Genomic DNA, 18,139 nt, shown 5'->3' with positions numbered 1-18,139 from the left:
CCAGAAATTACATTTTCTAAATGCAGAGCTTGTGATTACAGTTTAAGCTAGATACAGAAGTGGGCTTTCCAGGTGGTGCTAGTGGTAAAGAACCCACCTGCCAATGCAGGAAACATGAGAGATGCGACTTCAATCCCTGGGTCAGGAAGATAGCCTGGAGGAGGGCATGGCAACCCACTCCAGTATTCTTGCCTGGAGAATCCCATGGACAGAGAAGCCTGGTAGGCCATACAGTCCACAGGGTCACAAAGAGTCAGAGGGGACTGAAGTGACTTAGCATGCAAAGGTGTCTCAGAATTGGGGTTTTACCATTTAGCATACTAATGCCAAAGGCTTGAATTTCCAAGGAGGGCCTCCAACACAAATCTAGGTGGAAGGACCTTAATTTCTTTTCTAACAGGCAGATGTTGAGACTTTACAATTTTAAGATGATTCAATTTAGTGGCAACATTTTATCCACTACTGAGTGTGTGATCTTCTGTGTGTGTAGGCATTGCCAACCTCAAAGTGACTGTCTAGGAACTAACCAAAGACAAAGGAAGGAACAATGTAGGGCTTTGTTTTTTTTTTTTGGAAGGGGCTGAGGGTGAGGGAATTTGTTGAGGGTCACTGAGGCGAGGAAGTAGATAAAGCCCAGAAGACCAGCAACATTCTTGATTCATTCTTGGTACAAACAGTGTGTTTCAGGTTTTTTACTGTGGGTAAATGGGGAACAGTTCCTGCCCCACAAGGTATGTTGACATTTGTCAGTTCTAGTGATTTGGACAGAATAAATGGATTTCCTAATCTTGGGAAGTGTGATGGTATATTAATCTGTTTGTAACCTTAGACTAAAAGACAGGACACACACATACCATTTAATTACATACTACAGTAAAATTCCTTGAACAAGTTCTTTAAACCAAAGAGTTGGAATTCTTAAAGATACTCAATGCATGGTTCCAATTCACTTATTCATATATCCACTCACTTATTCAACAAGTTTTATTGGACGCCTGTTCTGTGCTAGGCAGTACTGAGCAATCTCAGTACATCACACCAACATCTCTTACGCCAAGGAGCTGACAATCTAGACCAGTCAGTAGGGAGTTAAAAAAAAAAATCTGGCCTCTTTGCTACTGCGGTTGCATCGGGTTAAGGATCAGTCTCTCCAATTCGCCCACGTGGTCCTGGCAGGTAAGTGTGGGTGTGAGCGCGTGTGGCTGTGGCTCCTGGTGTTTGGGGAGTGTGAGAGCGCACGTGTGTCAGAATGGTGCGTGTCACAGTGCGCGTGCAGCTGTCGGCGTGGCACGCGTCTCCATAGCGGAGGGAGCCTGGCAGTGTAGGCTGCGGGAGGCGTGTGTCTCCCACCCGTGTACCGGAGGCGGCGCGGGAACCACCCGGCGGCGCGATTGTGAGTGAGCGCGAGGGCGCGCACACGCGCGCCCGTACGGGGGAGGGGCGCGCCGCGCTGGCAGCGCCGCGCGCAGGCGCAGAGCACTGAAGCCGGGCTGCTGCCGCCGCAGAGCGCCGGGGGCGGGAGGAGTGAACGAAGAAGGCCATGGCTGCCGCCGGCTGCTAAAGAGCTCGGCCCGCGAGCGCCTGCCGCCGCGGACGATGGTGACCGCACGGGTCGGGCTGCTGCCGCCTCCGCTGCCGCCGCCTCCCCAGACGCAGCATCCAAGGCCCGGCGCGGAGAAGCCGCCGCTGTGAGCCGCGCCGTCCCGGCCCCTGCTGCCGCCGCCCGAGAAGAGCGGGAGGGCAGGCGAGTGAGAGAGCCGGGGAGTTGCGGAGCCCTTCTGTCCACCGGCGGCGCCTCCCCGTGGGGAGGGAGGCCGCAGCCTGAGGTGAACGAGCCGTCCGTCCGGGTCGGCCCCTTCTCCCGGCGCCCTCGCCCCCATCCTGCATCCTCTCTTCTCCACCTCCCCCGTCCCTCCTCACTCCCTCCTCCATCCCGTCGCCAGCTCGGTCCTCCTCTCCCCCTTCGCCCCTTTCCCCGTTCGCCTTCTTCCTCTCTCCCATCCTCGTCCCCACTTCACCCGCAGCGCCCCCTCCTTCCCAGCCGCCAGCCCCTCCCTCGGCCCTCCTGGCCCCCGCTTCTGCTCTCTCCGGCTCTGTCCTCCCCTTCCGGGGCCCCGGTCAGAGCGCCCTTTCCCAGCTCCGGGGCCTTCCCCGGCTCCTCTCCAACCTCCACCCTCCTGGAGAGAGCCCTCGTCTCCCCAGCATTCCTAAGATGCCCTTGCTCTGAGCGCTGCCCCATCGCCTCCCAGGACCCCATTTAGGGCCTTTTCCAAGCCCCTCTGAGCTGCCCCTTTTCCAGCTGCTCCTTTCCAGCTCTTTTCCTCCAGTTCCCACTTCCAACTTTCGGTCTTTTGCGTCTTTGTCCACTTGGCTCACGAGGTTCCCTCCATCTCTTATTTCACCCTACTCTTCTTTGCTTTACGCAGCCCCAAACTCAGCTGCCCCACCTTTCATTCGGTTTGAGGTGGTTTTGGGGTGCAGAAAGGCCTGCCAAGTCATTCTTCAAATGGGGACCCATTTGCACTATATCATGTCTGTCAGCCCTTTTTTACAGTATGAGCGGTCCTCATCCTTTCCTTTTTGTTCCCTTCGCTGCTACTCTCGTTCGCCAGGCCTTCTGCAACCCTCTCCACTTGCTTTTCTCAACCAAGGATCCCAAGACCCTTGCCCGCCCTTTGGGAATAGATCCCCTTTCTGTTCAGGGATGAAGAACTTCGCCCGCGTCTTCCTTCAGAATCTTTTTGGTGCGTGGCGCGGCGGAGCCAGCATCCTTGGCCAGAGGGGAGGGGAGCTCCCTGGCAAGGGCCTCTTTACTGGCAGAGTTTTTGTGGACGTAATCCCCTAGCCCCGCGGCGGCAGCGGCCTCGGTGCCGCTGCTGCGCTGCTGGCTTTGCAGCGAGCTGGGCTGGGGTTACTATAGTTCAAACGCGGCTGAGATCAGCAGGCGTGGGGGGCGGGGGAGGCGGTGCGGGGAGAGAGGAAGGGGGCTCTGCTGTGAGAAGGCATCAAAGATTAATGGATGGCTTTGCATCGCAGTCTGCAGTAAACAGGAAACTAGTTTGAAAGGAAACGAGAGGGACTGTGTCTTTTTATTTTTTAAAATACGGACTGTGCAGTTCTGGTGAATCTTGAATCTTGCCCAAAGGATGAGCTGTTGGTGCTGCAGTCGTGACCCAGGCTGAGCGCCCAATGGCAGAGATAGCAGTTTTTTATTTCCTCTGTCTGCCTGCTTAAGTTGAAAGATGGCCCTTGTATGCAGAGTGATTTCCCAGAGTGGATGTTTGCTGATTTGGGGATGACCAGAAACCACAGAATCGCTAGTACTTTACTTGGAAATCAGGTACATACACAGTTAGCTAGCAATGACTGGGAGTGGGAAGGATCAGCTATATTTAAAACGTGTTGCCAATGCTTATGTAAGAAGTGCGTTCTTCTCCCCGGTATCTGAGTTTTTGGCTGAGTTTACTTATGATTTTAGGCTTTAGCTCTGCTCTCTAGCATTTTCAGAACTTACCATCCTAACATCCGGACAGCCAGAAAATGTCTTTCTTATTAAGATTGGCTTTAGCTGATGGTAGAATCCCGCCCCCCCCCCCCCCCCCCCAATTGGACTGGACAGAGAAAGGAGACTAATGGTGAATGATAGTTTTTTGTTTTTCTCCTTATGCTGAGGAGGAAAGGTGTAAAAACTTTCTGAGTTATCTAATATTGTACTGAATAATTTAAAATCGGGTTATAAGGCGTTCTTATTTTTGTTTTTTCTAGGAGATGTGAATTCTGTTCCCTTTTTGGGTAAGAACATTTTCATTTCTTATTTTTTAGCATAATTCTTCAGCTGATGAGAAGAGCTCTGACGTTAAAAACTTATATTTCTCATATTGTTGATGATTTGTTTGATTTCTTCATATTCAAAGCTAAAATGTATTTTCTGAAAGTGTAGAATGAGGTCCCCAGTGTATCCTAAACCACAAAAGTGAACGATGAATTGTGTAGCGTTATGCTGGTACAGGACATTCTTGTGTTCCTAGGTAGCAGTTTGCTGCTTCCAAGCCTAGGAATGTAATTTAATGAAATCCTGTGGTCCTGTTTTTGGTTAGCTTTTGTTGAGCTTTTCTTTTTCTGTTACTGGAAAGGGATGGATTTTTTTTTTTTAAAGCTGTTTTACTGTGTAAAGCATCTTTGAGCCACATTTAGTTTTCATTACTTTCAGAGACAATTTGTTGGAGTGTTACTTTCTCAGTTCTTTCCACATTTCAAGGAGGAAATTTAAAAATGCACAGAAGGCAAAATGTACATAACTGAACAAGGCAGGGAGTATCTTATATATTTGGCTTTAGAGAGTGTCAAGCCTTTGAATTTTCTTTGCCTTCAGCTCTTCTGTTTATTTTTGACGGTTAGTTGATCTTGTTTGGTTTTAGGAGAATTTTGAGCTTCCTCTGACTTAGAATATGCTCCCTAGCTCTGTTTAACAAGTCTTAGAAAAAGATAAATTAGGCTTGAACCAAACATCTTAGAGAAGGCTCCATTTTTACTTACTTCATGTTTTTAATTTAGTCTTTTGGCAGATGTGAGTGATTTGGCACATGTGAGCAATTTCAGGTTTCAACAAATAAAATATATTTCAACATTTTGTTTAGCTGTTAGTTTAGTGTGTGGAGCTCGAATGTAGTGTATGGTATTTATTTGTAATGGTCACACCCTGTCATGTGGCATTTCTATGAAGAATGGTCCACAATGGTTCCCCCCACCCCACCTTTTTCTTTCCATAGCTCTTGTGGGTTGCATTTTAGATTCAGCTTTCTATGTATTAAATTTGTTTCCTCCACGTCCCTATACATGCCCAGCTTGCCAATGACTTACTGAAATGTCCCTCACATACAGAAATAAATGAAACATTTCGTAAGCAATGTATTTGTTGTTAAAGAGGATATTTTGTTCCATCCAGGCAGTAGAGTTTAGGTGTCTGTCTTGGATGTTCTTCTGTTAACAGTAGGTTTAGGGACCCAAGATTTTCTTTTTATTCTTGTTCCGTTTGTGTTCTGTTCTTGTCCTATTTGTGTTCTGTTCTTGTCTGTTTGTGAAGTAGTGGTAATATAAGGGGAAGCATATATCATTCTGCTAATGGCCTTCTTTTGTAATAGAAATATGGTCCTTTGTAAGAATTAGGGAGTTTTTTTTCCCCTTAGCATTTCAGATCTTGATTTCTAATGCAGGATTGGTATTTTGTTTAGTTTTTTTTTCTTTACCCCTTTAAGAACTATGATAAATAGTGAAACTGGGCACTTTTAAAAACAAGAAAACATTAAAAACATACGAAGGCCCTAAGTCAGATGAATATGGACCACAAATATTAACTCATTAATTGTCCCCTTTTTTGTTACTTACAAAAGCAGTATTGATTCATACTGGAATATAAAATATGGAAAGATAGTTACTTTTCCATTAATGAATAAAGCCTGTCAGTGATATTTTATTTTGGTACATGGTAATTTTCACACGTGACTGGTGGTTTGTGAGAAAAAAAAAATGTTATCATTTATGTACTTTGAAATGAACTCCCAAGAGTGCACTGAGTTATCAGGTTGACCACCAGAGTAAGTAGTTACTTCCTGTGTATTTCCTTAAGTTATCTAGATAGCTTAGGCACATTATATTACACTTTTCCTAATAATATATGGGTATAGTGAAACATTTGTCAAACAGAAAAAGATAGAGGGGAATAAAAATCACCCCAGGGCCACTGGTGAAAGGATGTTAATGTGAATATTTCGTAGAATTTTTTTTCTTAATAATATCATGAGCTTTGAGAAATTTAGGCTCCTAAATGGTATAATTTGTAATAAATGTTGATCCAAGATTTTATTTTTCAGTGCTTTTTTTTTCTCCTTAGGACACAGCTATTTGGTTCTGATTCTCTGACAATATTCTGTTAAAAAAATTTTTTTTCTTGAAGTTGAGTTGATTTATAATGTGCTAGCTTCAGGTATACGGCACAGTGAATCAGTTATACATGTATGTAAATTCATTCTTTTTTTAGATTTTTTTCCCCGTATAGACTGTTAGAGAATTTTGAGAATATAGAGTTCCCTGTGCTGTGCAGTAAGTCCACATTAGTTATCTGTTTTATATGTAGCAATGTGTCGGTCCCAATCTCCCAGTTTATCCCTCCCCTCCATTTCTTATGGACGAAAATTACTAAAGCAGTCTTGTTTATTTAAAGTAATCAGAATTACAGTATTTATTTATAAAAATGTTAATTTTGCATTATTGGTAGAACATACATAACATTTGAGTAGTGGGAATGATATATAATAAAGCAGTTTAGTGATGGAAAAACTTATATTAATGGTGTGCTAAACTGAGCAGCATTTTCCCCCCAACTATCTGAGCTAGGAAGCTATGAAAATTAGAGGGTGAAATGGAAATACTGACAAATATTTAACCATAGCATAGCAATCTGTCACTATAATTTTCTTTGGAAATAAATGTTTTCATTTGTCCTGTAATGTCTGAAATTACTGCCAAAGCTAGAAGTGTATTTTGCTTTCTCAGCAAAGTTCTTAAAAGGATATTGTCAGAGCCAACAATCTAGAATTATCGTTACTCCTAAAATTATCCTTTACCACTTCTATCTTCTGTAATTCCTTGGATTAATTTGCAGCTCTATCATATAAAGCAGTATTACACTAAGTTGTCCTTTATATAGTAGATTGTCTGGCAGATCTTTCGTTTCCTTCCTTCCTGTTTGTTTTTTTTTAAGCCCCCCATTCACCACTGCTCATGAGCTGAGCAAAGACAGAGGCTGCAGACTCACAATGCCTGACTTCTTCCATGTGCCAGCATGTCTGTGTGTCACAGGGAAGAATTTGATGAGCTTTTTCCTACTTTGAAAGCAGATGGTGGGAATTTCAGACTAAGAGGTTTTTTTTTTTCCTTTCCTTCAAGATGTATGTACTTATTTATTTATTGGGCTCTGGTGGGTCTTTGTTGCTGTGTGCAGGATTTCTCTCGTTGCAGTGCATAGGCTTCTCTTGTTGCAGAGCACAGGCTCTAGAGCGCGTGGGCTTAGTTCCTGGACCAGGGATCGAACTGGTGTCCCCTGCATTGCAAGCTGGACTCTTAACCACTGGACCACCAGGGAAGCCCTGGAAGTTTAATGATACAAGGAGATAGTATTGCAAATCATGTTGCCTTTGCCTATATCTTGAGTTCTCTGCATTGTATCTGTATCATGTAAATTGAGTACTTCAGTTTTGAATTTAAGTAATAAGAAACAGGATAGATGGTTAGATGCTATATACTCAATGTGCAATTATTAAACTTTTATTAAATAGCTTGTGCTTTTTCATGTAATAACTTTAAAATTTGCTGTCTTTTAAAAAAGCTGCATAAATCTCAAGGAATTTTATAGGAGTGAATTTTCCTTCTCAAGATAATTGGACAAAGGCTACAGTATAGACTGTTTTGTTAAGTGCCTAGATTTGGAGTTAGAAGCTTTTTAAAAAACAAATTTTGAGGCCTGAACATTTCCTCAGAGCCTTAAAGTTGAGCAGACCCAAGAGAGTCCATGTGAAAACATAATAGAAAGCTTATTTCCTAAATATCTGGAAGTAGTAGATGTGTCTAAGGAGCTTTTTACATTATAACATAGTTTTTGTAGTATGTGATCCATTAGACTCATAAAAGGATATCTAAAAGCTGTTTGAGGTGACTCACTCTTTTATATTATATCTCCTGAATTTTAGGTCTGCTCCAAGAAAAAACATGGCTGCCAAGGAGAAACTGGAGGCAGTGCTGAACGTGGCCCTGCGGGTGCCGAGCATCATGCTGCTGGATGTCCTCTACCGGTGGGATGTCAGCTCCTTCTTCCAGCAGATTCAAAGAAGTAGCCTCAATAACAACCCTCTTTTCCAGTACAAGTATTTGGCTCTCAATATGCATTACGTAGGTAAGTGTCTCCATCCTGTTTCCTAAGCTTTTAGTGAGTGTTCTGATTTATGTCTTTGTATACTCTTTCATTTGGGTAAAATCATGTCCTTTTACATTGAAGTGACAAGGATATAGTCGTTGATAAATGTTTATGAATCATGTTTATAGTCTTATTTGTTTCACAATTGCATATGAATTATTAGGGGTAGAGGAAAATAGAGTTGGATTTATTTTGCTGTGAAATAAATTTTGATGAAGCTGGAAAGCAGAAGAAAACATTTTTTTTTTTTTTTAAATTTATTTTTTGCTTCTGGTTGATTAGATGTAATTGACATGTGTAAAAGAAAACATGTATTAGATTTTAATAGAGTTAAATAATGGGAAATAACCTTTCCAGACATTTGCTGTGCTGTGCTCATTCATGTCCAACTCATTTGGTGACCCCGTGGACTATAGCCTGCCACGCTTCTCTGTCCATGGAATTTTCCAGGCAGGAATATTGGACTGGGTTGCCATGTCCTACTCCAGGGGATGTTCCTGACTCAGGGATCAAGCCTGTGTCTCTTGCGTCTCCTGCATTGGCAGTGGATTCTTTACCACTGCGCCACCTGGGAAGCCCTCTCCAGACATTTGGCCTGTTAAAACTTGTCATTAATTTGGGTAGTAAGTTTGGTAGTAATTCAGAATGTAAGCTTTTTTTTTTTTTTTTTTTAGATTATTTATTTATTTATTTTTGGTTACTCTGGGTCTTCATTGCTGCATTCAGACTTTCTCTAGTTGCACGGAGCAGTGGCTTCTCTTGTTGCGGGCCGCAGGCTGTAGGTGCATAGGCTTCAGTAGTTGTGGCTTATAGGCTTTAGAGCTTGGGCTCAGTAGTCGTGGCTCATGAGCTTAGTTGCTCCTTGGTATGTGGAATATTCCCAGACCAGGGATCAAACCTGTGTCTCCTGGTTTGGCAGGTAAATTCTTATCCATTGTAGTACCAGGGAAGTCCAGAAAGTAAGCAATATTCTTTATTCTTCCAAAACATTAATATCATTTGAAGGTAAAGTATTCATTTCAGTTAAATGAAATGTGGAAAATTATATCATAATACTTTTTTAAAAGTGCTTGAAATATATAATTGATATGATTTTTTTTGAATCAGTGGTAGAAGTAGTGTGAAGAGGTTTAAGAAATTAAAGTCAAGATATATAGGCAGGGGACTTCCCTGGAGGTCCAGTTTTTAAGATACTGAGCTTCCACTGCAGAGGGCATGGGTTTGATCCCTGGTCAGGGAAAATCCCACATGCTATGGAGTATGGCCAAAAATAAAAAATTAGGAAGCAGATAAAGTCCATCTAGAATAAAAGTCATGATTCTTAATTTTTAGGTTAATTTTTGTTTTATATGTAATAATAGCGATAGTGTATTTTCCTTAACATCGGTAACTCAAGATGCAGCTTGAATGATGTGCTGCAGTGGTTTTATTAATATTTTTGTCATTAGAATTGCCTATCAACAGGTATATCCTTTTTAAAATTTGAAGGGTATCTTTTATAAAATGGTTAAGAGTTGTCCTGTCTCTGAGATTTATTTTTTATCTATTAAAGAACTTTCTAGGTTTCAAAGCTTAGCCCTGAGAACCCCTTATAGCTCTGAGAGATTACCAAGTTAGTCATTGTGGGAAGGAGTCTGGTACAGTAGGAAAGACTGCACTGGAGATAGAACATCTGAGCACTCTCAGTTTTGCTCTGAGTACTCTCAACTCTCTCAGTTGGCACTGCCTTGGAAAGCCTCTGAAATGAGAAGGTTCTTTTATGCTGCAAAATACTAGTTCTCAGCCCTTTGTTAAAGGTTCGTATATTAGTCAGTTTATGGAAAATAATTCCAGTCTGTTGTAGAAGAACAATTGGGTACTTGGGTTTAGATATTTTTTCGCTTAATCCAGCAAAAGTAGTTCGTTCTGTGGTCTTAAAAATGTACTTATCACATACATTATTTTTTAATATATTGAAGTATTTATTATAAAAACAGCTACCTAATAACAGACACATTCATTTTAGAAGTTGTATGGGTCCTCGTATAGTTGCAGTTCATACTCTTTGGCTTTGGGAACTCAACTGAGCCTTCTTAAATACACTTATTATGTGCTATGGTAGGGTAAGCTCAGTGATTGCACAAGTAGATATTTTCAGCTTGAACAGATTTTTGGTTACAGTAACCTCTGTGTCAGAGCATTATGTAGTGTTTATGTAATGTCCCAATTTACAGAATTTCACTCAAATGGATTTTAGAAATTGTAATTTATGTTCAGAAACCAAAAAGCATAAAAAGTATATAGTGAAAAGTGCCTTCCTCCTGTCTCTGTTCCTCATCTACTGAGTTCTCACTTTGAGTCCCAACGAGTAGCTGTTTTTATTTTCTTGTGCATAATTCTGGAGATATTTTATGCATGTGTAAGTAAATATAAAGATAAATTGATATATAAATGATAAAAATATAAATATCTTTCCTCTTTTTTAGTACAGATGATAACATAGTACATTACTCTTTTGAACCTTTTGTTTGTTTTAACTTAATGATGTATCATAGAGCCATGTTATTTTAGATATTCACTGTTTTTTCATGCTGACACATTCCGATCTGCCAGATCTTAAGATTCTGATGAACTGTTGAGGCCTGACTTTGTTCCCCAGCCCTCCAGTTCTGTTTCATAGGGGCATAGTACTCTTGTATGACTGTACCATAATTTATTGCATGAATTACTTCAGTGGAGGACATTTTGGATAGCTTCGGTCTTCTACTGTTTCATTCAGTGTTGACTAAATAGTTTTGTATAGCTATCATTTCAACAGGTGCAGAAATAGCCATGGGATGAGCTATTAGAAGTGATTCTGCTGGGTTAAGGAGTATATATACATTGGGACTATTGATTGATACTGCTCTGTATAGAGACTATTTTTTTACCTACATTTGTTGACGGTTCCTAAAATCCTACATCCTTATCAAAACAGTATTATCAAACTTTAATATTCGGCTGTTCAGTGGGCTTCTCTGATGGCTCAGCAGGTAAAGAGTCCTCCTGCAATGCAGGAGACACAGGAGACATCCCTGAGTTGGGAAGAGATCCCGTGGGTGAGGAAAATGGCAACCCACCCCAGTATTCTTGCTTGAAAAGTCCCATGGACAGAGGAGCCTGGCGGGCTACAATCCAAAGGGTTGCAGAGTCGGACATGACTGAACTAGTATATATGATATGGCATGTAGGTGAAAAATGGTTATTTTTAAATTAGTTTTAATTTGTGTTTCTCTTATGAATGAGATTGAATTTATTCATGTGTTTAAAAAATTTGTAATTTCCTCCTTTGAGAGTTGTCGGTACCTGTCCCTTGCTCACTTTTCTATGGGACTGTTAGCCTGTCCTTACTAGTTGGTGGGGTTTGATATATGTTAGGGAAATAAGCCCTGTGTGATGAGTTGGAATTTTTTCCAATTTCAGTTCTCTTGATTTTGCTAAAGATATTCTTGACATGCAAGATTTGTTTTTAATGTAATTTATCATTTTTTCTTTCATATAGCTTTAGGATTTTTAATCAATTAAAAAAGCCTCTGTTCTTAAGTGTATAAAGATGTATGTCATGTTTTATTGCATTCTTTTTCTTGTTTGATTTTTGCATTTAAATCTTTGCTGCATTTAGAATTTATCTGCATTTACAGGGTGTCTTATTCCATTTCTGAACTTTTTTCCTGTTCATTTCTTATTATTGAGGGTTTAGATTTTATTTTACTGTCTGACAGAGTTAGTCTCGTTTTCTTTATTTCCCTCTCTGAGTTTTTTTTGGTTGTTGTTGTTAGTTTTCTATATGAACTTCACAATTATTTAATCTTCCAAACACAGCCCTGTTGACCTGTTTGCTGAGATTGCTTATTAAAAGTTAAGTTAGCATGAAGAGAGAGCTTAAGGGTGCTAACTCTTCTTTAGGAAAGAAAACAAGAGACTTAGTATGTTCACGATTTCTTTTGCATTCTGTTGGAGTGTTTTAAAGTTTTCTTTATATAGACCTTAGACTTTTATGTTTCAGTTCATTCCTAAGTTTTTTGGGTTTTTTTTACTATTGTGAGTTTTTTTCCTCCTTATATCCTGTAATTGTTATTAAGAGCTTAAAAATCAAGGTGGGGAGTGTTAATAATTGTGTTAATGGAGTATAATTGTATCTTTGAAATTAGAAGCTTTCCAGTGTGGGTCCTGTCTGAGGACAGCAGAGAGAGTAACTATCCAGATGTTAATTATAGAACTGCTTGCAGGGTGTAGGATATATAAAGGAGAATAGAAATAATATTGAAAAGGAAGAATAGGGCCATTTGTGAAAAGCCCTGAATGCAAATGTTAGATATTGTGCTTAACTTAATAGATAGTGGTGGGTCAGTAAGGGATTTAGAGCAGGTGAGCTGCATCTTAAGATTGGTTAGGCAGTGTTGAATAGGATAGGATAGTGGATTGGGGAGGGGAGAAACTGGAGGATAGGAGGCCATTTAGGATTTTTGGCAACTGGTAATGAGATCCAGAGCTAGCATGGTAGCAGTTGCAAAGAAAAGAGTGGATATGAGAATAGTTCTGTTGTAACTACGATCACTAAAATCATTAATGACCTGAAAGGTAAAACTCAAACTTCATTTGTATCCCTGTTTTGCATACCTTTCCATGTTTGTGAAACTCTTAACCACGATCTCCTTCTTAAAAATCTTTCTGAATTCTTCTAGATTTTTAATCATTCCTTCTGAGTCTTTTGCTGTATCTTTGGAACCCTTCTTTAGTGTTGATATTCCTAGGATTTGTGTTTAATTTTCATATTTTGCTGTTGGGGTGGTTTCACATAGTTTTGGCTACAAATCTTTTTTTTTTTTAATTATTTATTTATTTATTTATTTTGCTACAAACCTCTATCTCCAGTTTTCACTGCTTTTGACCACTGTAGTCTCCATTATTGTTCCTCCTCTTTGATCGCATGGTATCCAGTTCATAGCTCCACCGTGGTACTCACTGCATTCTGAGGGTCCATAAGCCTAGCTATCTCCCCAACTAGATAGTTAGCTCCCTTAAGGTAGGAATGGTGTCGTCTCTTATCTCAGTATTACCAGTACCTAACTAGTGCCTGGTGATGAATAAATGATTTCTAACTATCATTAGCTCTCTCAGCCTAAATATTTCACAAGCACCTCAACTTATCACTTACCTCATCACCTGTACTTAACCTCAAGCCGCCTTATGTATTTCCTGTCTTAGTAGCAAAGCCGTCTTCTCAGTTACCCATGATGGAAACATCAGAACCATTTTCACTTCCTTTTTCTCAACCATTCACCAGTAGATCACCATTAAGACCTATTTAAGTATACATCTCATAAGTGACCCTGCCAACTTCATATCCAAAGCTACTGTTTTATTCCATGTCCTCATTCTTTTTTCTCCACTACTAAAATAACCCTTTAAATAGCAGAAATTCTTGTATTTCATTAGGAAGGTTCACTAATGTTATTTTAAGCAGATCATTATTTTTAAATGCTGCTAGTCTTGCTTTTTTAAATTACAAATTACTGTTGAGTTAGTTTTATCATGGGGGTGGCAGAGGATGAGATGGTTGGATGGCATCACTGACTCAATGGACACGAGTTTGAGCAAACTCCTAGAGATAGTGAAGGACAGGGAAGCCTGGTGTACTGCAGTTCATAGGATTGCAAAGAGACACAACTTAGCAACTGAACAACAACAAAGCTTCATCATTATCAATTTAGTTTGTTTTGGTTGGTTCAGTTAATCCTATAGTCTGAATAATGATGCATATTTGCATCAACAGTAGTTTTGTGTTTTTCAAATAATTAGATGATGTATACAGTTGACCCTTGAACTCTGTAGGAACCACAGGTTCGGAAGGCTGACTGTAAAGTTATACTCAGGTTTTATACCATGAGGAGGGATTGGTGCTCCTGATCCCTGCATTGTTTGAGGATCAACTGTTTATTGTAGTTCAGATGATTTAGTCATAGAGCTCTTAATACATCAGCTAAGTATTCATAATCTCTCAGAAATCTTCTTGTGCATTATATTTTATCAGTTATTTTTTCACTGGAATGTGAAAATGGGGATATAGGTGAACCATAGGGTTTTTGTTACTGTTTTGTTTTTTGTTTTCTTACCTCACCTATGTTTTTCATTTTCTTACCTCACCTATATGGTATTAAAAGGGTCTGAGAACATAAGCCCAGGCTAAACTCCTAAACTGTTGTTCAGTCACCCAGTCATGTCCGACTCTGTGCGACCCCATGGACTGCAGCACACCAGGCCTCCCTGTCCCTCACCATCTCCTGGAGTTTGCCCAAGTTCACGTTCATTGCATCGTGATGCTGTCCAGCGATCTCATCCTAAGTTAGTTAGCGTTAGTCACTCGGTCCTGTCCCACTCTTTGTGGCCCCATGGGGTGTAGCCTGCCAGGTTCCTCTATCCATGGAATTCTACAGGCAAGAATACTGGAGTGGGTAGTCATGCCCTTCTCCAGGGGAATCTTCCCGACCCAGAAACCGAACCCGGGTCTCCTGCACTGTAGGTGGTTTCATTGCTGTCTGAGCCACCAGCTCTACCAGCAGCATCTCCCAGTACCTTCCTAATACTCTATCTACTTACACCAAAATCTAGTCTGGTCTACAGTTTCCTGTGTCCTGAAAATTTCCTTTGTACTTTGGTTTTCAGACCTGCTGTTGCTGTTCTCTTAGAGTGTTTCCCCTTCCTCTTAGCCTGGTAAAGATTCATTTACCCTTTGAGGTCCAGGTCAAACAATCACCTAACCATAGCCCTTTTAAGTTTTGTTTATGAAACTACCAAGGATCTATCACACTTTTATCCTTGTTTGTTTTTTCACGAGACTGTGATTTCTTTTTCTTCTTGAATTTTCCATGCCTACGAGTGCATCTGGATCATACTTGACACATACTAATGTTGATTGATTGAATGACTGAATAATTGAAAGAATGAAATGAATATGTTCAGTCTAGAGAATTTGGCAGCTGATTTTATGAGATACACAGGAGAAGGGAAAGATAAGAATATCTGGAAAGGAAAATGATAGTTTATTAAATGTCAGAAAATCTAAGGAAATGTTTCATGCAATAAGTAGACTGATTAGACAATCCTTCAGCCACAAACAGTAAAAATGCTCGCTAAATACAATAAACATCCTTTTAAATACTTGTTAAGTCCTATGAGAAAGAGATTAACAAAATTAATTGGAGGAAATTATTTTACAAAATGAAAAGCAAATAGAAATATGTATCTCTTGTCTTCCCTTGGATGGTTCTTGAAGTTAGGATGTGTGGAAAATGTGTAGTGCCTAGCACAGCTCCTGTTTCTTAAACTTTAAGCATGATCGATTCAGCATGAGGGACACATTAGGTGCTAAGAAGGGATGTCTGTGCCCTAATGAAGACTCATTCATAAGAGGATAGTAAGCCAGGGCCAGATTTTTGCAAGATGTTTAATGTTACACTGAGAGGTTAAAGTGTTATTCACTCCATTGTGTCTAACTCTTTGTGATCCTATGGACTATAGTTCATCAGGCTCCTCTGTCCATGGAATTCTCCAGGCAAGAATACTGGAGTGGGTAGCTAGTCCCTTCTCCAGGGGATCTTCCTGACCCAGGGATTGAACCTGGTCTCCTGCATTGCAGGCAGATTCTTTAAAACATTTGAAAGTTTTAGAGCAGGAGTTGTCTAAATGAAAGCGATGGTTTTGGGAATATTACCCTGGTAACAAAGCATAGGATGGTTGAGAAGCACAAGAGACTGAAAGATAAATAGCAGTCAGCATATATTATTGTATTACAGAAAGGGTTAGGTAGGGGCATATGGACTAGAAAGGAAGGGTAACATATGAGAGACTTAGTGGGACTGGGTGATCACAGGTGACTCAAGTTTGATGGAGGGGGAGGTGAGTCAGCCTGTTGAGGGAGGAGGATGGGAACTCAGTTTGTACTTCTCTATGGGAACATTTAAGTGGACTTCATCTCAGACATCATGAGCTATAATTGTCTACTTAGAATAGGCAATGATTAAGGTTTTTATGCTTATGTAGTAGGTTCTCAGAACTACTGTTGTATCATCTAGAATGGTATATTTGAAGCAGGAAAATAGATTCTTTGAGTTAGATACTTCCATAAAGAGTAGAAGTTATTCAGAAACTAAATTTCCTATGTTCACTTGAGAAGGGTGAAAAGAAAATAGAGGGGAGAATTATTTAGAGGGTAAATGGAAATCCATGTCACAGAGCTAAAGAATAATAGATTTGAGGGTAGTTGTTGCTTCAGGTGCTGGGGCAAGGATTTAAATAGGAGTCTTAGATTTGACTTAAATTTGAGTCTTCGATTTGACTCCTATTTAGTAGGTAATTGTTGACTTCCAGGTTTCTTTAGAGAAAGCAAACAGGGGTTTGTAGAGGATCTAAGATTGTAAAGGGTAAAGAGGGAATAATAGACAGTTAGAAATTAGAGGCTTCGGTACAGATAGTTTATAACATTTGTCATTGGAATGAAAGAAAGGTAATAGGAAAAGGAGAAATGAGTGTGGTGAGGAGTTTTTCTTTATGACTAGGGAAAAGAGCCCTGCACATTCTTTGAGAGATGAGGATGGTGTCAGAGGAATGATTGAAGACAGAAGATAGAGGGTCTTTCGGAGTTGGAGAAGTAAGGTCTGAGTCACACCGGAGGTGCCGTGGCAGAGGGCCAGGAAGACCCCCCGTTCCTCCTCCGGACTCGAGAATGAGACAGTTGGTGTAGAGGAAACATGGAGACAAGGAAAGGTAGTTGATGAGGGGAATCTTATTGCACTTTTGTGTGATATATTCAATTTTAAAGTAGAAAAACCTACAAAGGAAGTGAAAAATGCTTTATATTTTCCATAGAAAAATCCATAGTGGGTTTACTATGCTAAGCTTGCTTTGGTAGTGAAGTAAAAAACCTCAAAGTTGTTGAAACCTAATTGGAAAGTAATTTACTTCAAGCTCTTTTTATTAGTGTAATTAACTGGAAGACTAAATTAGAATCAAATTTTATTTATATCTCTCTTCACTTCTACTACAGGTTATATCTTGAGTGTTGTGCTACTAACCTTACCCAGGCAGCATCTGGTTCAGCTTTATCTATATTTTTTGACGGCCCTGCTCCTCTATGCTGGACATCAAATCTCCAGGTAAGAAAGTTGACCCATTTTTGAAATGTATGCCTGAATTTAAAGTTTTCCTTTACCAGTAAAATACTTTTCATGAACACTGTTAGGAAGCTGAGGCTTTGATAGGTATCCCAAACATTTTTTTTTTAATTGATACTTGTTTTCTAAATAAATATCTTACAGGATTAGTAGCTGAGGTTGTGTCTTAAATTTTATTTCTGCTTTTACAAATGGTCTTACTGTGGACCATAAGGGTATGTTTACAAAAATAACCATGAGCTTTTCTGTATAACCTGAGAAAGAAATTTCCAAAGACAGGCTGCAGGCACTATAGCAATTATGGATTTCATTGCTTTCATTATTTTAGGAAGTTACTTTATGATGCCTGAGAATCAGTGTAAGGTGCGACCTTGTATATAGTTGATGATTGATATAAATTATTTCATGAGGTTAATTGTATAGGTCAGAACATCTGTTTGTCTTGGTGTGCTTATCCTAAATTTGAAGACTGGTCTGCCAAAAGAATATGAGCTTCCAATCTTGAAACAATAAATTACAAGTGTACCAAAAGCCCATACCGTAAATGTAGTGGGGTATAATAAATTTTGTGGGTGTGGGTATAATATTTCTTTTGTTTTGATTGAAATGTATAACTGTAACAAAATGTACTCCCAGTTATTAGAGGAGTGGCACTTACTTTACGTATATAACAGGATGTAATTTTTCTAGAGGTTCGAAACCTAGATTTTGGTGTAGGCTTGAAATTTAATCTTAGAAATAGCATTTTTATATTACTGGAATTGATTGGTTGACTTTTTAAAAACGTTTTCCCCCCATGATTATAAAATTATACTCATCGCTGTAGGCAGTTTATACAGAAAATTTAAAGGTGGTAGCAATCACCTAAAATTATACCACCATGTGACAAACCTGTTAGAATTCTGTTATTTCCTTCCAGTTTCTTAATAACTTCCAGTTTTCACCACTTCAGCGGATACAAAAGAGTGAAAATTACTAA

At 39.9% G+C, this 18,139-nt stretch overlaps 1 protein-coding gene across 6 annotated transcripts in view; it reads left to right on the top strand.

The window, feature by feature from the left end:
* Positions 1-1,487: 1,487 nt before the first annotated feature.
* RNF145 (ring finger protein 145) overlaps positions 1,488-18,139 on the top strand; it is a 59,920-nt gene continuing 43,268 nt past the window's right edge. The window contains exons 1-4 of one of the 6 annotated variants that reach the window (XM_070465723.1): positions 1,488-1,744; positions 3,766-3,792; positions 7,746-7,948; positions 17,034-17,142. In XM_070465723.1, the coding sequence (XP_070321824.1) occupies positions 7,765-7,948; positions 17,034-17,142 (293 nt within the window). In that variant the 5' untranslated portion in view covers positions 1,488-1,744; positions 3,766-3,792; positions 7,746-7,764. Of the gene's footprint in view, positions 1,827-3,114; positions 3,373-3,765; positions 3,793-7,745; positions 7,949-17,033; positions 17,143-18,139 lie in introns of those variants that run through there. The other 5 variants (XM_020903304.2, XM_070465721.1, XM_070465722.1 and 2 more) reach the window with 5 other exon arrangements.

Source organism: Odocoileus virginianus, chromosome 3, assembly GCF_023699985.2.
Source record: "Odocoileus virginianus isolate 20LAN1187 ecotype Illinois chromosome 3, Ovbor_1.2, whole genome shotgun sequence".
NCBI lineage: Eukaryota > Metazoa > Chordata > Mammalia > Artiodactyla > Cervidae > Odocoileus > Odocoileus virginianus.
Note: the sequence above shows the minus strand (reverse complement) of the source record. Positions and strands in the feature narration are given on the sequence as shown.